Source organism: Lagopus muta, chromosome Z (assembly GCF_023343835.1).
Source record: "Lagopus muta isolate bLagMut1 chromosome Z, bLagMut1 primary, whole genome shotgun sequence".
Lineage (NCBI taxonomy): Eukaryota > Metazoa > Chordata > Aves > Galliformes > Phasianidae > Lagopus > Lagopus muta.
This window is the reverse complement of record NC_064472.1, coordinates 42564721-42589803: the sequence shown is the minus strand read 5'-3', so window position 1 is coordinate 42589803 and position 25083 is coordinate 42564721. Positions and strand designations below refer to the sequence as shown.

The 25083-nt window shown below is 41.3% G+C and overlaps 1 protein-coding gene across 3 annotated transcripts in view; it reads right to left on the bottom strand.

Annotated features, from left to right (window-relative positions):
• Positions 1 to 25083, bottom strand: part of LRRC2 (leucine rich repeat containing 2) — an 80549-nt gene that overhangs the window by 14425 nt on the left and 41041 nt on the right. For all 3 annotated transcript variants that reach the window (XM_048932191.1, XM_048932192.1, XM_048932190.1), the window contains one exon: positions 22680 to 22816. In XM_048932191.1, coding sequence (XP_048788148.1) covers positions 22680 to 22816 — 137 coding nt within the window. The remainder of the gene's footprint in view (positions 1 to 22679; positions 22817 to 25083) is intronic.

The window sequence follows — 25083 nt, the reverse complement described above, 5'->3', positions numbered from 1 at the left end:
CCCTGCTAAGCCACTCCCTTCCAGTTTCTTGCAGGGCATCATTTAAGGCAGCGCCACTGATGTTCAACACCGCCCTATTTGCTGCCCACTCTGCTATTTGAGCAACAGCATTCATTTCTTTTACCGTCTTCTGCATCTTATGCAACAGCCGCTGCACTGCTGTCTGCACAGTCGCAGCCTCCTCTACGCTCAGTTCCTGTTCTGCCTGCCTGGCCCCTTCTCCTCCAGTCAGAGGCCGTGGTTGCTCTTGCATCTCCCCTTTCTGCTGCAACTTCGAGCCAGCCGCCTCCACCCCCACGGCACCCCCTCCAGCATACGGGGGAGGGGCCTTAGGCACCATCAGTGAAATAGCGATGGGAATAGGCACTGTCCCTGGGACATACGAGAACGCTGGTGTAGCCCCAGTAACCCTCAATTAGACGCCATAGGAGGCCACACAGGCTCTGCCCAAGGCACATCATCCTCCGCTCCCGGTGCGACTCCCCCACAACTCCTTCTAGGTGTATCCACCCCCAAGTCCTCTTTTTGTTCCCCAGCCTCTGATTCCACCCTGTTCTTCTTCTCAACCTCCGCGGCGTCCTCCTCACCCCCCATAGCAGGCTCCTTCCCTGACTCCTCTCCTTCCTCCCCAAGCCGACCTAACACCAAGTCCCAAGCCACCTGCCAACACTACACCTCCATTCCTACTTTCACTTCTTCCCACAACTCCTCAGCTGCCTTTTCTAAATTCCCACAGGACAAGCACTCTGTGGGAGTGCTCCCACTACCACAACACTGCCTCCATCAGATCAACGCCATCAGGGCTTTCAACGATAGCAAAACCCCTGCCTGCTTCCGCAGCATCTTCAGCATACTCACCGCCTGCTGCATAGAAGCCATACCGTGAGCTGCTATCCCCTATCCTTGCACGCGCACCTGATCACGTCAGAGTCACCAATTCTTTCCATTTTCTGAATCAGCAACTCACACTATCAGTTTTCATAAAACCATGTAGCTAGGTAACATGAATCATATGTCAGTACTGTTATCCAGCCCTAGAGATGTCAGTTCAGAACAGAGTGCAGCAGAATGTATTAGTCTTTGCCCAAAGAACCATTTTTAGAACATAGACAATAAATAGGAACATTTGTATATATTTAATAATAATAATAATATAATATGATATGATATTTAATATTAGGAGTATTTGTATACATTGACTTCCAAAGTGAAGGAAATACAAGCAATAGTATGATGAAAAATGAATATATTGCAAGAAAATGCATTTGAGAAGGTTTTTTTTTTTGTTTTTTTTTTTAAATCAAGTCCTAGTTTGCTAAATTTTATTACCAATTTTCTATTTACTGCAATAGTATCAAAGTTACATCTGTTGCATTTAATTTGACCACTGCAATTGAAAATGCTCACATTAGTACTGTGACAGAGCCTGGTTTTTTTTGCCTGTTTTTTAAACACATATTAATACTAGACCTTGCAATTTGGGGAAATCTTTTCAGGGAAAATTATTGAAAATACCATATTAGAAATCACTGCACAGATATTTCATATTTCAGAAACATAATAGAGTTTAAAAGTCTCTCTGAACTGTCTACCACTGCATTAAAATAGCCTTGGTGAGGCGTTTCTCCGGATGTGTCTCACTTCTGATTCAGAACAGGCAAGTACACATTTTATACTGACACTTCACTTCCAAGCCTTTTTTCACTTTGAGGGCAGACTGCTAGAAATGAGCACACACTCTCTCACTCCTCCACTGAAAATTTTCCAGATACTGACTTTATTTTTCCCCAAAATAAGAAAACTCCTTTTGAAGAAGAACAACAGTGACCCTTCCAGATATTACCAATAAGAAAATAGAGAAAACACTTGGCACAATTTTCATATTGCATTTACTTTGTAATTTCAAATAATTTTCACAAGTCACAAATCTAAAGCAAATATTTCAAATTTTTCTGCAATCAGAGCAAACCGTTACTCAACAAGAAAAGTCAATCTCTAATCACTGAGACTATTGTAAAATATACTGACATCATGGTTCTTCCAAGTTTCAAATCACTTTGCTGCCATATGCAGTCACCTCATCATGTTAAAACATCCCTGTAGCATTAATCATATGTGGTAAGATGATATTTCTTCAACAGCAGGAACTGGTTTTTTATACTTTCCTAGAAATATACAATTGTGTTAAATATTAAAAGCACCTATATAGCAGAGTTATTATTTTTTATGGTTATTTCTACCATTTTTCACACAGTTTTGAAAAGAGATTATTTAAATACTTCATTAGATCAAATCTTGCATTATTCAGGATCTTGTGCTCCCAAAACATACACCAGCAAAATATAAGGCTGTCTTTTTATGAAGTTTGGTATAGTGTTCCACAGAATTTATGACGCAATGATTTTACTATGTGTCTGCAAGCCAGCAGTACTTGCTCTTCTAGGGCAATACTTAACAACGTCTGTCCATTTTCCATGATATGATGAAATTTAATAGAGTTTTTATTATGCTCTGAAATGTTCCCAAAAACCACCTATGATATATGAAGCATTGAAAATTATGGCATCTATGTATTACATTTTTTAAATGAAACACTGTGCATTTTATTTGATTTTGAGAACTGATGGATTTTGTACTTCTTACAATATTTCAATTACAAACAAGCGTGGCTCCCTTATCATTTTTATGTTAGAATTTATTTCTGTTTGATGTTGGCATTTGTTATTTTCCTCTATTATCTCATTTTAAATCAATTAGCATATAAGCTTTATGGAAGTTCACTTTTAAAACATAGCTGTATGTCATAGTCTAACTACCTAGACGTACTTCCTCCTTATATTTAATCGCTTTTGTCATCTTTATCTGGCAAACTGCTTCATTCTGTTCATCTTAATAAATGTGTTCATAGCAATGATCTAGATAACACCGTAGAACTCCACTGCTTTTCTTTCTCTATAACAGTTAAAATTATAGTAGAAAAAAAGGACACCATATCCCAGGATGAAGAATTAATGTGATTATTTTTTGTATTTCTGTTTATGTCTGGTTTTCTTGTGTGTGTGTGTATGTTTGTTCTGCTTTTTCTGTGAAAGGAATTTACTGATAAGGTTGTGTACAAGTTTATCATCAGTTGCCTACTGCTTAACATCAACAAATAAAAAGATGTAAATTCATGTCAAGTCTCACCTCAAAAATATTGTTAATTTCAATTACACATACATGTTCTGTGACATACAGAGTATCCAAGCAAAGTCAATATATGACAAGACATAAGGATTAACCAACAAATTTCAATCAATTCACTATTCTGCTTTTGCTCATATTTTTCAGATACAGTGAAGTCAAAGGACATTTCAATAATTTCAGTAGGACCAGATTACCATGTATGGCAGCTCCCCAAAAGCATAGGCTAGCACTCAGTATCTTGGTAGTGTGTTGAAAGCAGTGCATTATATAATCTATATAATCCTAGGTGTGCATGGTACATTTACCCAATTTGTTCTCATGTATCCCAGCTTTTCTTTCATGAGGAAGTAGATGTAACCTCATCTATAATTTCACTGACATTCCTGAAGAAAAGCACTGAGTAAGAAACTCGGTACAAGACTATATTTAGAGACAGAAAATACCTTTCACAAAGATAGGCTGTATGTTTATAGCATACTCAAACACAAGGTTTCCAAACCAGACTCTTAAATTAGATGAGTCAAAAGTATTTAACCAGTCACACTTTACTATCAGATCATCCATTTTGCATATTTTTGACTGAACTTTCTGAAGCATGGAAATAAATGACTCCAAATAGCATTTCATTTTGTGGTAACTTGATAAGCTATGTCAAAAATATGTATGTGGAAGCAAGTCTTCACCTAAGTGTTATCATTCTGATCTTGCAAAACAAAAATCCTGAATGTTTTGCAGAAATAATTCACAAATAGATGTTGTCATACTGATAACAAACTGTTTACTTGGAAGTTTAACATTATCTTTGCATTATTACTGTCATTAGAAAAGCTAATGTTTAAATTCTAATAGTTATAACTAGTGATGATAAATATAATAGTTATAGTGATGATCTAAGCAAAAATAGTTCATAGAAAGGGACCTTTTATTTAACTATAGACATTTTTAGACTATAAACAACAAGAAAGCTGCCTGAATAAGCAATATTCATAATAATGTTAGGCATCGATAGTTCATAGATAACTGTGGCATGGAATAAAGCCCTGGAGGGAAAAAGGAGCCTAAGAATGCTAGTCATTACTGAAGGACAATCTACTCCAACCCAGAAGCAGTGCATCTCAAGAAAAAGGAAGCTAGGTAAGAAGGCTAGGAGGCCCCCATGGATCAATAAGGAGCTTCTGGACTTAACGTGAGCAAAAAAAGAAAGTCTGTGGTTAGTGGAAGCAAGAATGGATTACTTGAGAGAACTACAAAGAAGTTGCCTGAGTACCCAAGGATCAGATAGATCAGAAATACAGATGGAATTAAACCTAGCCAAGGAGGTAAAGGGGAACAAGAGGAAATTCCGCAGGTATATCAGTAATAAAAGGAAGGCCAGGGAAAATGTAGGCATTCTCTAGAAGGAAACTGGAGACCTGGTCATGAGGGATATGGAGAAAGCTGAGGTGCTCAATGACTTCTTTGCCTCAGTCTTCACCACCAAGGGCTCTAGACACACTGCCCAAGATGCAGAAAGCAAAGGTATGAACTTGGAAAAGGAAGGTCTGCCTGCTGTAAGTGGAGATCAGCTTCTAGACCATCTGAAAATCCTAAAGGTGCACAAGTCCATGAGACCTGATGGCACTCATCCACATGTTCAGAGGAACTTATGGATGAATTTGCCAAGCTACTGTCCATCATATTTGAAAGGTCAAGGCATTCTGGTGAAGGTCCCAGAGACTGGAAAAGGGAAAACTGTCTCACTCCAATTTATAGGAGGGAGAGGAGGTTCTTTTAACATCTGTACACCCAGCATGAGATTAAGAAACAACGGTTCAAATGTTCACCCAACCAATTTATTAGGAAGATGGGGAAAGGGAGGACGGACACCACTATGAATTAGGGTAATGGGGAAGGGAAGGAGGGCAATAGAAAAAAATGGGAAAGAAGAATCAAGGAGTCATTGTAGGAAACAAGAGGGAGATAGTCACCACCATGGATCCAGCATGGTTCATAGTTCAGTCACTGATCTTCAGTAGTGGTGGTTCATCCAGCAGTGTTGCAACGGTGACCATGGCGATGATGGCCCTTTTCAATGCTTTCAAAGTGGTGGAGTCAGCTGTCTTTGGAGTGACAGCTCAAATCCAAAGTGGTTGAGTCAGCTCTCCTTGGAGTGGCAGCTTCTGGCTCTGGGATCTCAACAGAAACTCCTTTGTTCCTATCTTCAGGGACTTGCCAGCAGATAAGAGGGAGGAGGGATGCCAATCCGCATCCTGTTTTTCACAGGATACGATGGTATCATTCCCCAATTTTCCCATACCAGCCAGATCTTCTGCCAGTAAACACTCTCTTCTGGAGGCAAGCAGCTCTGGAGGAAGGGGCTTTCAAATGTCCGCAAAGTGATGTTGATTGTCACATGGTAGCACCTATCACTTGCTTCCTCAATAAATCAATCAGAGTCTTATCATAGGAAATACCTCAGGAAGCAAGCTTTGGGCCGAAAAAAAAGAAACAACAAAGAAGGATTCTCACAGAAACATAAGCTCAGTTTTCAAGAAAAGAACAAAAGAAGATCCAGGGAGCTACAGGCCAGTCAGCCTCGCCTTGTGCCTGCCAAAACCATGATCGAACCATCTGTTTGATCCTCCTGAAAGCCCTACTAAGGCACATGGAGAATAAAGATGAGCTGATTGATGGTGACCACCATGGCTTCACCAGGCACACGTCATGCCTGACAAGCTTGGTGTCCTTTGATGATGGAGTTACAACATCGGTGGATAGAGGAGGAGCACTGACGTCCTTTACCTGCACTTGTGCAAAGCGTTTGATACTGTCCTGCATGACATCCCAGTTACCAAATTGGAAAAGGACGGATTTGGTGGATGGACCACTTACTGGACAAGGAATTGGCTGGCTGGTCGCACTCAGGGAGTTGTGGCCAATGGCTCAATGTCCAAGTGGAGACAAGTGACAAATGGTATTCCTCAAGGTTCAATGGTGGAACCAATGTTATTTAATATCTTCGTAAGTGACAAGAACAGTGGGATCAAGTGCACCCTTAGGAAGTTTGTGGATGACTCCAAGCTGAGTGATGCAGTTGACACACAGTCAGAGGGACTTGGACATGCTTGAGAAGCGGGCTCGTGTCAACATTGTGCAATACACAACAGTATTTGAATGAACAGTATTCAAATGCTGACATGTTAATTATGATTCAAACATGCAAAAAGATTATTTTGCGCTGACAACAAACTGTAGCTTGATGATATTCTTATGATTTTAAGTATGTTATTCTGAGATTACTCTGGAATCACTGTTTCCACAGGGAGCCAAGGAAAAAAATCCCAAAAGAGAAGGAAATTTTGCTTTATAGAAAATGAAAAAAAGATATTACAAACAAATATGGCAGCAAATAATTATGAAGTATTGATTGCTGTCTTTATATTACATTGATAAAATATAAACAATCAATCAAAAAAGTGAAGAAAATATTAGTACATTTGAAAAGTTAATAACAGTAGAAAAGAACCAAGTAATTACACAGTATTTACAGATGCAAAATAAACAACAAGAAAAATGATGGGGAAAAAAAACCCATTCAAATGAAACTGTGATGCTATGCTTTTAATCTATTACACTAGCAACATTTTGACAATTGCTATCTGTGAAATCTTTTCACCTTCTGTATATTGGTGCTAAGCAATAACAATAGTTCAGAGATGCAGCCTGATAAACTTGTCAGAATTTCGGCTGGCAATCAGTTTGTCCACTAATGTAAACAGGAAATTGAATATTAAGGAAAAAAAGCATTCTGTCTTTGGCAATGAAAAGCCAAAGTGATAGGAGGAATTAATTTTTTTTTTTTTTTTTTTTTTTTTTAGTTCTTGGAATCTTTTTTCCACACTAGTTGGCTACCAAGTAGGAGAGCTCTGGAAGCCAGAGCTGGCTTTACATGCTCTTCAGGCAGGAGTTCCATAATGAAAATCTCCATATTCAATAAAGTCACAACAGAGACAAGTCTGTTTTGCACTCCAACATATCTGGTCTGGAATTAGAACTCATCTAGTTGAGCAAACTATTGCAAAGTGTCCGTCATCAAAATTACCTTTCTTTCAATGCTACGGATTGTACTCGTGCATGACCCTAATAGTACACAAACCCACAACTGCAAACTTTGTCAACACTTGGACACAGCAATTCAGAGCTTTGTGATATGCCAAGATTATAGCAGTTTTTCTCTCCCTTCTCTTTTTTCCTTTGGGGTAGTTCTGGAAGACCTAAATCAAGGTTAGGATAGTCCATAAAGATTAAAATTTTTCAGTTTCCTGACTTCTAGCCTTGTGGCTCTTAGATTCCTCCATCTTTGGAGGAATGCTTTGTGAAATGTCTCAGGCAACTATGAAAATTCTATTTGACTATGAGAGGGAATTCAAGAAAATCTGTGTTTTTACGGCATCCTCATTTCTTCCCTTCTGTGCTCCAATGTCCTACAGAATCACAGAATCACAGAATCACCCGGGTTGGAAGGGACCTCAAGGATCATGTAGTTCCAACCCCCCTGCCTAGCAGGGCCACCAAACATACACTTTCAGATCAGGTTGCCCAGGACCCCGTCCAACCTGGCCTTAAACACGTCCAAGGATGGGGCATCCACAACCTCCCTGGGCAGCCCGTTCCAGGGCCTAACCACTCTCCTAGTAAAGAACTTCCCCCTAACATCCAAACTAACTCTTCCCTCCTTCAACTTAAAACCATTTCCCCTAGTCCTGCTGTTGTCAGCCCTTTTGAAGAGTTTACTCCCCTCCTGGGTGTAGGTTCCCTTCGGGTATTGATAGGCTGCAATGAGGTCACCCCGCAGCCTTCTCTTCTCCAGGCTGAACAAGCCCAACTCCCTCAGCCTGTCCTCATAGGGGAGGTGCTCCAGCCCCCTGATCATCTTAGTCGCCCTCCTCTGGACCCTTTCCAAAATCTCAATGTCTTTCTTGTACTGAGGGCTCCACACCTGGACAAGTTCAGCATCTACAGTTCTGAAGCATCCATCATGTTAGGTTATCAAGTTTAGTCAATCTTTTCATTGTCCCTAATCAGTATTTAAAAGAGCATTCTGTATTACCTAGTAATCTGAAGGCCTGGAACTAGTTTCTGAGAATGAAAAAATTTGGCGGTATTAAAAGCAGTTTGGGGTAAACTGATCTCTTCATAACATCTCCCGATCCTGCAAGGTGAGTATCCAGCGGAATAAAAATGCGAAAAACAAAGGCAGAAATGGCATACAACATGAAACTGTGATTGCTGCATATGAACCTGAAAGCTTCATCTTTTAATTCATTTCAGCCTCTCTGCCACTGGGATCCCACAGGACAGCCACAACTTTTCACTGACCAGCTCTGTATTTTGAGTCTGAACAAAACAGCAGCCTCAGAACAGTTTGGCAGCCAGTGTACACTGCCTGACAGGACTGAAGCTAGGAGTCATAGCCCCCAGCAGCTTTGTATTGCAGACACTCCCTTGTTGCATAACCATATGACTGTATAACAATATGTTATATAATCAGACACATTCAGAAGATTTGACACAGCTATATATGTTCATAACACAAACTCTGCACAGAGAGAAGCACTGATCACACATATCTAGCATCCACACTATTCCTGTAACCTGACACACGGAGTCTCAGGGTTTGGGTTCACGCAATTTCACAGATGCTTTTTGACAGTATCAGTTCCAATTAGACCAGAAGACCTACATGCAGGTGTGGCAAGAATAAGAGAGGTAGTGAGGAAGTAAATAAAAACTGTATCTATTAAAAATAGAGAGGAAGAAAAAATTACCTAGATCAAGTTTGCAAACAGGAGAAGGGGAGAAGAGAAAGGAATGTTATTCCTGCAAAGCTGTGTTTACATTGTAAAACATGAATTTATTTTAGCTGTACTACTACCTCGTAACCTGTGATTTTATTGTTCATAAAATTACCAGACTCCTAAACTCCAGCAGCAGTAACCAACTCTTGACAGGACAAATAACAAATTAGATGGATAGTCTTAAACAGCAGGTGAAGAGAGGCCACTTTCAGCATTTGTTCAGACCTTTCCAGCCATGGATTTCATAATGTGAAATTAATGGACGTTTGCATTGCTCTTCAGAAGCATAACAAAGGCCCAGGTTTTAGAGTTTTCACCTCTTTGATTAAAAAACTGAGAACAACTGAGCCACATCCTCAACTGAATTGCACTGTACCTATGGCATCACTTGCACTTCACAATGGGCATAATTCTAGGCTCTTTTGTCCAGCATTTGTAGAGCAGAGATCCTATCTGAATGAGCCCCACATGAAGGGGAAAAAAAAATCAGGTAATATCAACTTTCAACTCACAGGGACTGATTCTTGCCTTAATGCCTTTCTCCTTAATCAATGATAATGAATAAAAATCACAGCCACTGCTGCACAGTGGGCCCCTCCATGATTACATGTGAAGATCTGCTCTGCATGGTGCCCATGGGCTGCAGGGGATAGCCTGCCCCTCCATAGTCCTCTCCTGCGCTGACGGGAGCTTCTGCTCCACTGTGGGATTTCTTTCTGCCCTCCTAGTGCATCAACACTGGTGGCTGTGGGATTGCTTCTCTGACATTTCTTAAACCCCTCTCCCACCTACTGTTGTTCAACAGTATTTTTCCTTCCTCAATTCTGCTCTCCCTGGGCTGCACCCTGCCTTGCTCATGGCTCAGCTCAGGTCAGCAGTGGGTCCTTTTTGAAGTAGCTGTAGCTGGTTCTGATCTGACATGAGGCAGCTGCTCATAGGAGACATTCACAGAGTCCACACCCACTACCAGAACTGTACTAGGTAAGCCCAATTCACCAATTAAATACACCAACATTAAATACAGCAGATGAATCAACTTGTTTGCTCTATCTTAACCTATATCTGTCTGTGCTTTGTTTAATTAATTCTAAAGTGCGGTTTGCTTTCTTCGCTGCCAGGACTTACTGCTTAATCACATTGAACCTACTGTTGACCAGTACCCGCGGATCCCTTCCTGCTGAACTGGCTTTTTCAAAGCCAGTAACAGTGCTGTGCTTGTGCTGAGGGGCTGGCAGCTTGTGGGTGGGCTGCTGAGTGAGCAGGAGTAGAACTGGCACATTTGTGGTACAGCTTAAACGCCCCACAAATATGTCATTGGTCATTTGCTGCAGAGAGTAGTTTTCAAGGCAAGTAAGGCTGCGCTAGGCAAGGGATCTGAAGTGAAAAAGCTCTTTTTAAGAGCAGGGGTGGAGCTAGCACTACCCACTTTTGACCTTGACACTTGGTGATAAGCTTTAAATAGCCTTGGGGAGGGCAGGAGCTCCTGCCCATAGAGCATACCAGGTGAGTAACTGTTGTTACTGCCTGCTGAAAATAGGGAGATGAAGTCAGTGTGTGAGTACAGCCCACACTGTCTATGGGGTGCTGTAGCTGTGGGGGGGTGAATCAAGTGGCAGGGTGTGTAAGTGTTGTCCCTCTTTGCTTAGGAGACCAGCTCTCCTCTTGGCAGTCTCTGAGACCATAGGCCTAAACATGGTTTCCACCAGACAGCAGGCTTGCTCCAAGAACACTGTGGTGACACAGATGGGGGGTTGCCCAGAAATGTGGCTGTTAGGTCTCTGGCTGCAGGGAATGCCTGAGCCTGCTGCTGCCAGGGGAAGGCGGCAGGGATTTCACCTGTGTGAGGTGTGAGCAGGTGGACGAGCTGCTCAGCCTGTTGGTGGAACTCAAGGAGGAGGTGGAGAGTCTAAGGGTCATCAGCTCCATGTGAGTGGGAGATAGACTGGTGGAGTGACTCGCTGGCATGCCCAAGGGAAGGGTGCCAGGGAGACACCCCCAGAAAAGTAGTGGACCCCCTGCCCTGTCACAGTTGAACAGATGAGGAAGTTTGGAAGAGAGTCCTGGGTTGGCGTTGTGGGCGCACCCCCTGCCTGCCTACCTCACTCCCCCAGGTCACGCTAAGCAACAGATTCGAGATGCTGGAAAGTGAAGGGGAGGTGAGTGGGGAGGCGAGGGAAGATCTGCCTAGGAGGGAGCCAAAGGTGAGGTGTCATCCCCACACCTTGAGACCACCTCTGCTGGGAAAGGCAGGAGGGAATTGTGGTGGGCAATTTTTTTCACAGGGAAATGGAGGGCCCAATTTGCGGACCCAACCTGCAGGGAGGTGTGCTGCCTCCCTGGAGCCTGCGTCAGGGACATCACCAAAAAACTTCAGGTCTGATTCACTCCTCTGATTACTACCTGCTATTGGTGAGTGGTGAAATCGCTCAGGGAAGACTGTGAGTTATCAAAAAGGATTGAAAAGGGGTTTAGGGCAAACGCTTGAAGGTGTGGGTGTGCAAATTTTCCTCTCTCCCTTCTGGGGTGGTGAGAGATACAGAGCAGTCTAGGAAAACACAGGCTTTGAATAAGCGGCTGAAAGGTTGGTGCCACCACAGGAACTTTGGGTTCTTTGACCACACAGCAGTTTACTCAGCACCTGGCCTGATGGCTGCAGATGGGTCTCGCTGTCTCCAAGGGGAAAGCAGATCCTAGCCCAGGAGCTGTCAGGGCTCATTGAAAGAGATTTAAACTAGGTGTGAAGGGGGATGGGTGGAATAAGTAGTTCAGAAATCTCAACTAGATTTGATGGGGGAAGCAGGCGGAGGTCAGTGGTACAGAGAAGGGCTTGGGATGTAGTCGTTGTAGGAGATGGCAAGGAGAAGCCTCTGAACTGTCCTGTAGAATTTTCCAGGAACTCCTCAGAAGAGGTAATGTTGCTGACCCCATCCAAAACCTTCTTGTGTCCCTCTAGGAAGCGGTGAGGAAGGAACTTCAGAATTCTTTCAGAGGTTTGAGAGAGGGCCCCTCTATTATACTGGTGTGCCAGAAAGCTCATTTGAAGTGCATTTTCTCTAATGCAAGCAGCATGGGAAATAAGCAGAAGGAGTTAGAAACTGTTACAATTGGGAAGATTAACACAGCAGAAAGGCAATACATGACTGAAACAGCAAAAGGACTAGTATGGATGGGATGGTATTTCAGAGGAAAAGTGAAGGTGTTTACCCATCCAAAAATCTAGGCTCAGGAAAGCCTCCACAAGGGGGGGGGGGGGGGGGGGGGGGGGGGGAGGGGGAGAAGAGAAGGGGAGGAATTCTCCAAGCAGAGATCCTTCCCCAGTGGCAGCCAGTCCATAAATGAGGTCTAAGAGGGGTGGAGCCAGGCTTCATCCCTTTGGCTCACAGAGGTGAATTGCCTTCACCCTTGCTCCCAAGGCTGATCAGTTCCTTTCCCCATGTGCTCAATCAGTGGTTCAGGCCATGACTCTACACTTACCATACGGAAACCTGATGTACTTGGATAATTATGATCTGGTTGCTATCACGGAAACGTGGTGGGATGAATCCCATGACTGGAATACCCTGAGTGGAGGCTACAGGATGGGGGATTTCAACCACCTGGGTATCTGCTGGGATAGCGGCATGATGGGTGGCAGACAATCCACTGTTGTCTGTTGTCTGTTGAGGATAAATTCCTGGTCCAGGTATTAGGTGGACTGACCTGAGGTGAAGCCTCAGTGGGCCTGGTGCTCATCGATGCAGAGGAGAACATCAGAGAGGTTAAGATTGGAGGCAGCCTGGGCTGCAGTGATCATGCTGTCACGGAGTTTATGATCTGGAGGAATGCAGGCCTGGCAAAAAGTAGAATCAAGACCCTAACTTCCAGCTGCTCAAGGGACGGATGGGTGGGATCTCCTGGGAAAGTGTCCTTGAGGACATAGGAACAGAACAGAACAGAGCTGTCAGCTCTTTAAGGACACCCTTCCAAGAGCACAGGATCTCTCCATCCCCCAGCAGAAGAAACTGATCAGAGGAAGTGGGTGACTGGCATGGCTGAGCAAGGATCTGCAGTTTAAACAGTGGGAAAAGAGGGAAGTGTACAGGATGTGGAAGCAGGGCTGTGCAGCCTGGAAAGAATATAGGGATGTTGTCCTCCTATGTAGAAATAAGCTTAGAAAAGCCGAGGCATAGATAGAGTTGAACTTGGCAAGGGATGTGTAACGTAATAAGAAGGGGTTCTACTGGTACATAAGCAGGAGGAGACAGACCAAAGATAAATGAGGACAGAGAACTGGCTTCCTCAGACGTGGAAAAAGCGTCGGTGCTCAATAAGCGCTTTCCCTCAGTCTTCACTGGTGGCCAGGCTCCTCCCCGCCTCTGCCAGGACCCTGAAGATCTAGGTGTGGGTGAGAGGAGCGGATTCTGCCTGACTGTAACAGTAGAACAAGTCCGAGACCTCCTCATGAAACTGAATGTATGTAAGTCCATGGAGCTGGATGATATCCATCCAAGGTTCTGAAAGAGCCAAGCTGCACTCCAACATATTTGAAAAATCATGATGTCTGGTGAAGTCCCTTGGTGACTGGAAAAAGGTCGCCAGGGTCACTCCCATTTTTAAGAAAGGGAGAAAGGATGCCTGGGGAACTAGAGGCCGGTTAACCTCACCTCTGTGCTTGTGGGAAGATCACCAAGCAGATCTTCTTGACTTCCATGTTAAGGCATGTATGAGACGAAGAGATGATCCCAGACTGCCAACATGGCTTCACCAAGGCAGATCTTTCCTGGCTAATCTGGAGGCCTTCTATGATCGAGCGATGGCATTGTCGGACAGAGAAAAAGGTGACGGATGTGATCTATCTGAACTTCTGCAAAGTCTTTGATGTGGTCCCTCACCACATCCTTCTCTCTTAATTGGAGAGGTATGGATTTGAAAGATGGTCTGCTTGGTAGATTAATTGGTTAGCTGGTTGTGGTCAAAGGGTTGTGATCAATGGTTCTGTATCAGGGTGGAGGTCAGTCACAAGCAGTGTCCCTCAAGGGTCTGCCTTGAGACCAGTGCTCTTCGCCATCTTTATCAATGACATAGACGATGGCACCTCAGCAAGTCTGCAGACGACACCAAGCTGAGTGGTGCAGCTGATACACTGGCAGGTAGGGAAGCCATCCAGAGGAACCTGGACAGGAGAGGTGGGTCCATGAGAACCTAATGAGGTTCAACAAAGCCAAGTGGAAGGTGTTGCACTTGGGGCGGGGCAATTCCTGGTGTTTATACAGACAGGGTGAAGAACCACTTGCGAACAGCCCTGTGGAGAAGGACTTGGGGGTCTTGGTAGAGGAGAGGCTGGGCGTGAGCCAGCAGTCTGTCAGCAGTCTTCTTGCAGCCTGGAAAGCCAAATATATCCTGAGCTGCATTAAAAAAGGGATGGCCAGCAGGGAGAGGGAGGTGATTGTCCCCCTCTACTCAGCTCTTGTGAGGCCCCATCTGGAGTACTGCGTCCAGGTCTGGGGCCCAGAGCACAAGAAAGATGTGGAGCTGTTGGAATGGGTCCAGAAGACGGTCACTAAGATGATCAGAGAGCTGGAGCACTGCTCTTATGAAGAAAGATTGAAGGAACTGGGCTTGTTTAGCTCCGAGAAGAGAAGGCTCCGGGGAGATCTCATTATGGCTTTCCAGTACATGAAGGGAGTGTGTAAACAGGAAGAGAAATGACTGTTTGCATGGGTTGATAGTGACAGGACAAGGGGGAATGGTTTTAAATTAAGACAGGGGAGGTTAGAGTTAGATATTAGAAGGAAGTTTTTCACCCAGAGGGTGGTGATGGTCTGGAAAAGGTTGCCCGAGAGATATGTTAATGCCCTGTCCCTGGAGGCATTGAGGGCAAAGCCTGGTCTAGTGGTTGGTGACCTTGCCCACGGCAGGGGGGTTGAAACTACATGATCTTTGAGGTCCTTCTCAACTCAGGACATTCTATGGTTCTATGATCCTGTGGTTCTATTAACTTCTTTCCAGCCACTTCTTTCCCAATCTGTACATATGCCTGACATTATTTCATCCCAGGTGCAGCACCTGGCAATTTCTTTTGTTGGATTTCTTATTGTTTCTGATTGCCCAGTACTTCAGTCTGTCTAGATCCCTCTGCATGGCCTGTCATCCCTTCAGAACCACAGCAGCTCCTCCTATTTCACTATTAATCACCAGAGTGTCTAAGAATGCACTCAACTCCTGCATCCAGATCATTGATAACACTGTTGAACAGTACAGGCCCTAGAATTAAGCCCTGTGGACAGCAGGCTAACAGGCCGCCAGACGCATGTAGTCTTATTCACTGCAACCTCATGCGGTCTGTTGTCATAGCATGAACCTCATCTCACAGTTGGAGTTGGAAATTAGCTGAGCCTGGGCCAATCTTTTTATCTGCACTTGCATCTCAAACAATCATAGAACCATGGAATAGTTTGGGTTGGGAAGGAATCATGTAGTTCTTGAGCTCCTGCATGGGCATTGTTACCTCCTCTAGATCACGTTCCTCAAAGCCTTGTCCAACCTGTTTTTAAACACTTCCTGGGATGGGACATACACAACTTATCTGAGCAATGAGATTCCATTCTCTCACTGTCTCCATAGAGATGAGTTTCTATTACCTAGTCTAAACCTACCGTTTTTTAGTTTTAATCCATAACCCCTTGTCCTGTTACTACTTTCCCTCCCTATCTTTTCTGTAGATCCTGCTAGGTACTGTAAAGCCTTCTGTTCTCCAGACTGAACAATGCCAACTTTCTTAGTGTTTTGCTCCAATTTATAGGAAGGAGAGGATGTTCTCTGATTTGTGTATATGACATGAGATTAAGAAACAATGGTTCGAATGTTGGTCCTACCAGTTTATTATAGATCCTAATCAGGGAGACGGGGAAGGGAAGGCTGTCGACTATTATGAATTAGGGTGATGGGGGTGGGAAGGAGGGCCATAGAAAGATAGGAAAGAAGCAATAATTGCGTAAAGCGGAGATAGTCACCACCAGAATCTAGCAGCGGTCCTGTTGTTCACTGTCCTGATGGTCTGAGGCAAAAGCGCAGGGGGAGAGAAGCAGCAGTGTGGCCAGCTTTGGGCAGCGAGCAGGTTCCAAGCCTCTGCTGCTGTTGGTTTCTTTGAGATTTTGAACCATTTAGAGAAAGTACATCTGGAAAATTACCCAGCATACTTTCCAAGGAGAGAATTATTTTAAATTAGACTCAAGCTTGTTGTGGTTATACAGCTATGTTTTAGTTCTCACATTAAACCCTCTTTGTCATTCTTATGTGTTGCCTTATCCTGTGCAACTATTATAGAAAAATTTTATTCTGTGAGCAGTGATGTTACTTTTACTAAACTTGTGAAAGGGTAAGGGAAAGCTCATCAGCACCATGGCATGAAAGTATACGTTAGTTGGATCTCTTACTAAATCATCTGTTGTTTTTAGCTGCTGACTTGCTCCAAAAGTGGAGTGTTTTGAAATGATGCTAAATTAACTAGAAAACTTCAGAAGCCCACTGTCAAGAACAGGATCAACTGGTACTCTTTCCAGTGCCTGACTGCATAATCCTGTTTCCTAACATAGAAATGTTCCCCTCTTTAACTCCTTGTTTATTAAAACATTTGTGAGAGCAGCACTAAGGTCTCCACGAATCTTCTCTGACACCTAACACCTTTGCACCTGCTCTTTTGGGTTTCGCACCCCTCCTGCTAATGTTTGATGTTACATCTTTTACCAGCTCCATAAAGCAGCTGTTGCTTTGAATGGATTGACAGAACTTTGGCCAGCCATGACAGAAAGTCCCTCACTATGAACTTTAAGCAAATTTGAAATGAACACCAGCACTGAGCAGTGGTTCATATGCACTGACATGAAAACACAAGTGTTTGTTCATACATTTGCTCTTTCTTTGGTGAAGTATTCATATGCTGCCTCATTCCCTCACTTCGAAAAACCCAAACCTCTCAAAGGATGCAGAAAGAATTTCAGATTACGTGGTGCATGTGCTCAAGTGTGGCAGTGAGCACCTAGCAAAGCAGAATAATTTCATAAACACTTCTTTAATTGATTTTGAATATGCCAACATCTATATGAAACATTTTCAGCTTGTTGCTGGTGGAAGGGAGTGGTTTGCCTGCCCTGTGACTGACAAGATATACCACAACAGATGGCATATGTGATAGAGGAAATGAGTATTTCCTTATCTTCCTTTCTTCTCACTGAAGTTCCTCCAGCTCACATCTTTCGATACGTTTGGCTGATGTAGCACTACTAACAAAAATCTACAGTATGGAAGAAGATATGGCACTTCAACACAACAAAATCTCTGAAATATCAGCATAGAGAAATTATTGTGCCATGTTCAGGAAATATCAATTCTGTGATTTAGTAAATAAATATAAAGCAGTGGTTTTTGAAGGAAACACACCTCAAAATGAGGCCAGAAGAGTTTTTTTGAAAAACTTATAGTAGAAATTATATGTAATTTATAATACTGTTTTGTTTTGTTTTTAATTGAAAAACAAATTACATTAATAACATGTATGAAAATAACAGGAAGGAACTCTATTCATCAGTTAAAATACCAATATGTATCTCAGTAATTCTTAAGTTCTGTTACACATGCACAAATGGTACAAGACATTTAAAAACATCCTTCTTTTCTGTAGCTACAGAGCATGGTGCCCAGTATAATCCCACTATGGAAGAAAAACTGGCTAACATAAGAGTAAGGGCATGGTCATACCTGGACATATTAACTAGAGAAAAAAGTTCACCTCCACAAAGGAATTTTATAAATTAAGTATAATCTCAGGGAAGACTTCATCTAAACCTCGTAGTGTATCCTCTCCATTCAAATTTGGTTACTATGGTCGAGGTACAACTTTTAGTAACTGGCTATGCAAAAGCAATACTACATAGGTTACCTTTGTGGGTATTTACATTTTATTTCAATTCATATTTTAATCCAAATCCAGTGACTGGCAGTTTAATTTATAAATGTTGCCAAAACAGACTGAACTCAACTGCAGGTTAATGAACCTATTCTGTAAAAGGACTGATTTTTAACTACATAGGTAGTCCAAAAATAATGCCTCCTGTATATTTGCGTGGAAACTGCAACAGATATTAAAAATACTATTTCACAGAGCAAATATTCTCAGCTACAAAACATTATTTTTCAACATAGACATAACCATCAGCTATGAATTTTCACCAGCAATGAACAAGAGCCTGCAAGCTGCACTCGTACAAATCTGTACCAGCAGAAGAGACCCAATGTCAGTGTCCCCACCCAGCACCTCACTGTGCTCACATCTGTGCTCTTTAGTCTCCTCAAACATTCAGCAATCCTTGGCAAATGTCATTGGATACATTTTTTTCTGCATGGAAGAATTCAGTGACACACCTTTGCTTCTTATGTACTTCCATATCAGAAGCCATTTTGTCAGACTCCCCCTCTGCTGCCACCTGTCACACAGCAACAAAATGTAATGGAATACTGTTGGGAAGGTTCAGCTTCTACTACTATACTACCATCATCTTCCTTGGACATCATGGACCAACATAAAAAAACTGAAGGCATAACATTCAGTATAGCCCTCATAGTATTAATCTAACATACAAAATAAACTGAACTTTTAAAATACGGAAATGTTAAAGATGCAGTGGTGAAAGAGAGAAAAATAGAGATTGAAGCAATTTGTACTTGCTCAGTCAAGGTATGGAATGGTATACATACTGTAAGCCTCCTTAAAAACAGTAGGTTGCCTGAAAAGTACTGCAAGCTAAAATTGCTTGTCTTCTCTCTCTAGAGCTTTTTCACTTTGCACAATTTCTTAACATAAAATAGCAGACTTAACAGACTTTGTAACAGTTTAGGAATTTCTTATTTGGCTGACAAAAAAGTTCATGGGAACAACTTATATGATGGCATAAATTTATAAGTAGATATAGCAGTTATCTTCAGAAATTACTATCTTCACTTCAAAATTGTTATTTGGTTTCATTATATAGTTTTGTGTAATGGTCATAGGTTCTTCTGCTCCCATTTCTGAGTACTAAGTACACTCACATTTTATGTGATACATCTCATTGAGATTTCTCTACCTAAAACTCTTTATAAGGAACAAACAACTAAAACATATAGATTAAATCTGCAAGTCTTCTCTTTTTTGCATCTATCCTAAAGAAAATTGATAGCAAAGTAACAGGGAGACTGATTACTGAAGGTGTAATTCAGTCTTACAGTTCCAATGGTCTCATAAACCTTTATGAACCTGTCAAAAACTCTTGACTAAATTACAGGCGTGTTGTCAATCTCTGTGAATCCATTGTTGTATATGTTGTTGGTGTGTCTCTAGCCATTACTCTCTGCACCAAACCTAGGTAAAATTAGATCATTTCTGTTAGGTTGAATTTCCCTTTATTTCTTTTAAGTAGGTTTTGCACTAAAGAACATTGTTGCTCTTCTCATGCATTTCTTTAGTCTTCTCAGAAGAAGCTTTTAAGAATTTGAAAGTCAAATAAAAACTGAACTTCCTAAAAGATTATAAGCAGAAAACAATTTTAGTAATTCTCTACCTTATTTTATGCATCATTTGCCAATTTTGCTCTTTTCATCCTAAAGTTTTACAGGGATTTCATCAACATACTAGCACAGAACATACATGTACTTGCTACTTTACATTCTCCAGTTCTCACTGCTTACCGCACTCGGGAGAATGGTGACCAATTAACATAAGCGTTTCACTAGAGTAATAGATCTGAGCAAAAATTTCACTAGATAATTGAATCTGTGTAATATGGGGTCATAAACATTTTTCTTGATCTCTGTGGCAAGGTGTTGGCATGGAGACTGCTAGGAAGCTTCCCTCTTTGAAGTCATGATTTTAATAAAGGACGGTGTCATGGTTTTAAGATTTTTTTATCACTATTTCACATCATAACATCATATAGTACACTGGGAGTTAAAGAGCTAATGCTCTAGTTCCGGGTAGCTGTCCCAGAAAAGAAGAATTACATCTCCCAGAGGACTCTTCACTGTTCTGTTGCTGTTTCCGCTCAGAGGGAAAAGACAAAAGCTGTTCACATATCAGGAGATGCCCCTCATGTCTCCTGCTTGGCCTGACTAGCTGTCTTGCCTCAGCATTAGAGTAAGGCCTTCAGTTTCACACACTCTCATTTTATTTGATTTATTAGCTTCAATTCAAACTATATTGTATTATATTGTATTATAGTGTGTTATCTTGCATTCCAATATCTTATTTAGTAAATTAGTTTGTTTCTCCTCAGATCACTACTGTTTGGGGTTTTTTTTAGGTCTATCTATCCTTTTCCACTTTTTTGTCCCCTTTTCCCTTTCCTTAGGTGTGTGTCCGTGGGTCCCCCCACCTTGCTAGTCATAGAACTGGGCCAAATCAGCCCATAAACCGTTGACAGAAAATGTCAGACAGGCAGATGACGAGGGAAAAAAAAAAGTGAAAGAGCAGAGAGAACACCAAATGCTCCAGTTTGGAGCAGACTTCCATAGTGCATTCCATAGAAGACCCAAACTGAGCAGGTGGATATTCCTGAAAGAACTGCAGATGAGCCCATGCTGGAGCCCATGCAGATGAGCCCATGCCCATGCATGAGGAGGAAATATGAGCAGAAGCAGCTATGTATTGATTGCAACCTGTCCCCATCATTTTGCACTTCTCAGGACAGAGGGAAGAGTCTGGAATGAAGCAGTGAAACTGAGGTCTGAGTGGTTTAAGAAAGCTGTGGTTTTATTTTCTTTCTTTTTCAATACCCGAATATATTTTAGTTGGCAACAAATTAATTCATAGTCTCAAGCATGGTCTGTCTTGCCTGTGACAATAATTGGCAAGCAGTTACCCTGTTTCTGTTTCATCTCATGAGCTTTCTCATTCTATTTCCTCCAAGTGGTATACTGAGGATGAGGGAGGGAGCAATTGGGTGTACATTTGGCTATTAGCAAAGGTTAACCTACCATTACACTTAAAAGCAGATGTTCTCTTTTTAGACAATAGATACTCATTCAATATTTTAATTCATAAACCTGCCAGTGGCTACCAGTTGTTTCCCATTTGCAAATCAAGCATCAAATGCCTATTACATTAGCAAGGATACTGATACAATTGCTCTGAATAACATCAGCTGTATCTAGTACATTGAAGGTCGACACTGCAGCTTTTAAAATCATTTGACAAAAGTGTTCCTCGAATTGCATGTTCTGCTTCCAAAGCTGCCCTTGAAATGTTGACTCTGGGAAACTAATTGTATAAACTGAACCAGTGGCTATTTATGCAGTTCATGCAGCCTTCCTCGCCACGTCATTTCAAGTATAAATCAACTGTCATCCTCCAGGGGGAAAAAAAAAAAAAAGGAATTATAGTAGCTAATGCCAATATTTGTCTTGATTTTTTAGATCATACTGACATGATATTGCTTGCAGTTTTTGCTGTTTTATAAGCAGCCATTTGCACTTACATGTGTGGTTTCATAAACAAAGACCTGGGAAAAATCTTTATGCTATAAGGCCTTTAGAAATAACTTGGAAAATTTTAAAACATCAGTGACTGAGACTGCTCTCATCCACGAGGCTGAGTATACTCAATGTTCTTATGTGGTTAGATTTTACAACTCCACATGTTCAGTATCTATTTTCGATTTATATTTAAAGTCTACTTTTCCTAAACTGAATGAAAAAAAGACGAAGAAAGACCTGCAACTGCACTGTCTGTGTTGCTACTAGCATTTCTAGGCAATTGCCCATTTGTCACATGAAATCTCCATATCTTCCACTTCATTTTTGAACAGTTCTTTGCTAAATGAACTGCCTTACAGCAAAAAGCCAGAAAGAAAAGTTCATTATTGTTTGCATTTCCTTGAAACAGAACATAAGCATGGCCTAAGCAAATTTCACATAACTTTAGGTCATTCCAATAATGCCTGGAAATCACTCATAACAGATGTCTGGAGAAAAAAATTAGAAATCAGCAAAGAATAGCCTGGCACTTTTCCCTGATGTTCTTCTCAGTTATCAACCAGAAATCAGGAGTATGAGAACCTTAGAAATATTGATTATATCTTCGGTACTCAGGTACCAGCTAATGGTTTCATTTGTTAGTGAACAATAAGACTCTTAGCAGCCAGGACAGAGAACATTTATGCATCCAACACAAGCAGATGTTGGTACATGCCTGGGAGCCATTTTCTCAGTCTTCATTCTATATATTCATACCATGTCTCGCGTGTAATATACATTTTGGACAGACATTTATACTCATTGCAACATTCAGTATTTTTTATGTCTCTCCATATTCTTTTTAAAGAAAACAGACATCGGGAACAAATGAAGGTTAGTATGTGAATTTGACTGTCAAGGAACACTTTGCTCAATAGCTATATGCAGCTTTCTCCTTATCACTACAGGCAAGATTCCCTTCGGCATCTTATCCTCTTTCATACATCAAAACAAATATGAGGAAATTTACTCACTTGAATGTCAGAACAAAGAAACTTCATCCTGTTTAGCTGACACTAAGGCATTTTCAGTGATATTACTACTATAATTTTATCACGAGAAACTAGAAGGAATGTGACCTCATCTGCTTGTATTCTGAATAAGAAGGGTAAAAAACATAGTTTGTTGTCTTACTTCAAATGGAAGCTCGCTTATTTCCATATTTCCAGACAAATCCAGTTTTTCAAGATTCTCACAGTCACCCAATTCCGGAGGGACAGACTTCAAATTATTAAAACTTACATTGAGTACTTTGAGATTTTTTAAGTGGCCTGTTAGAGAAAGACAATTAAAATCAGTGAAGGAAGGGGAAAAGAAAAAAGGAGAAAATAAAATAAAAGGCTTATTCAATGTAACGTATTAAAAAACTTCTTAATGTGGTGATGAGTAAGAAATGAATAAAATGAATAAATACCATCTATATACCACTAACATTGGAGGAGTAGGAAGTAAAAGAGCTTTGTTATATTCATACAGCTTTGTTAATCGTAATGACTGTGGTTAGGGTTTGTAAGCAGTAACAACTTGTTAAGACTTTGGTCCTACCAGGGAAAAGATACCTATGGGCCTCAGCTAAAACTAGAGAATTTGGTCTCCACCTCAGGAAATTTGTCTGATGACTGAAAAACATTTTATTACTTGTTTGAGAACCTCTTGGTTGGGTTACTATACCTAAGTTACCGTATTAACAGTTCTGTCTCCTTTTACAGCATTGTGTATTTTTTATTATAAAAGATGAAGTATGTATTTGTTTTGTTATTTGTTTTATTGCAATCCCTCATTATTTGTCAGCTTTATTTTAGGACATCAAGAATATTTTAGGCTACATTTAGCCACATTGCATTCCCTACTTCTGTTACAGCATTAGACAAGCTTTGGCAAAAACAGATTTGAAAGCATTATTAAAATGCAGAACAACATTATACTGGAAAAATGCAAAGGAAGCAAGAAATCTGAAGATACTAAATAGCTGATGCATTACAAAGGGATCCTTAAACACACACATAATGAAGTCAAGAGAGCTTTGGATAGCTGTCCTGTTGGATGATACATGGATGATACTACATGGATGATATTCCCCTCTAAACAATAACAAAATATAGCAATCACAATAGAAAGCACTAGTAAGAAATTTAGATGTGATTCATCAAATGGAAATAAAGAGAGAACAGCATCTTTTTCAACAGGTTCTCAAAGAAGACTATATGTTGGCAAACCAGGCAAGCACAAAGAGTAAAATTTTCTATCTTCTTCTATTTATAATTAATTTTAAAGAAAAAAACTAGAGTTTCTTGATTTGGCTAACAATGGAGAGAATCTCCCTGCAATACATCACAAGTGTTCAAAACACTGTCATAATAGCAAACTATTCCTTATGGCACTACACTTAGTTATATTCCCTTCAGAGCAAGATCTACATGGTGCTGCTCAGCTATTACAAGGCATGGAAATGGCTGGAAGCCATTGCTGGAAGGTAGGTGGTGTTAGCAAACAGAAAGAAAAAACTGCAGAGAATAAAGAGTCTTAATATGTTTCTCTGAAATTTTTTTGGCAGAGGCAGAGGCATGCAATTTGATGATCAATACTAGCAGCTTCAAATCACTTAGGCCTGCGGCATTTTGCACAGATCACATAGTTCCTCTTGGAAACAACATTATCTTGAAAGTATAAATTTAGCTGGGCAAGTATCCATCTAAATGTTTCTGTGAATTTGCCAGGCTGAATATGGTCAGAACAGCTTGGAACAGAGAAAAGTATAGAAGTGTCCACACAGCTTTCTCTCAGTTCTAGTTCTGACAGAAATAGAAACCGAGGTGATATTTTAAAACCCAGCTCTGTCCTTTTAAGAAATTAGCTTTGTCGTTTCTCTCTGCTATAAAGCCTTGTTTTAGCTAAAATAGAAAAAAAAGTTCTCTGTAGGATCACAACACGCATGGTTTTAATAGTACAGTATCATCCTACAAGGGTCCCTAGAGCTGATGAGAGAGTAAGAGAAGAAATCCAAGGATATAAAAGAGTCATCCTCCTTTTTCCTGGTTTATTAAGCACATCAAGTTAAGAAAAGATTAACCTACCTATGATGAAGCCTTGCTAAGTTTAGTAGCATGATAAACAAATGAAGGTTCTACATCAAATGATTCATCTGTCTTTAAACATCAGACCAGTTAACCTCAGGGTACTCTATCCCCTGACCTGGAAGTCTCAGATGGGGAGCAGAATAAACCTCCCACAATTCAGGGGAAACAGTTAGAGATTCACTACTTCACTTGGGCTGCCACAAATCTGTGGGTCTGGATAGTTTCCACCCAAAGGTGCTGATGGAGGTAGCAGAAGTGATACCCAACTCACTTCCCAGCATCTTCCAGTATTCCTGGTCATCTGGAGAGGTCCCAGAGGACTGGAGATGCTGAAAGTGATGTCCACCCAAAAGAAGGATGGTAAGGAAGATCTGAGGAACTACAGGCTTGTCAGCATGGCCTCAGTGCTGAAGCAGATCATCTTGAGGGAGATCATACGGCACGTGCAGAACAACCAGGGC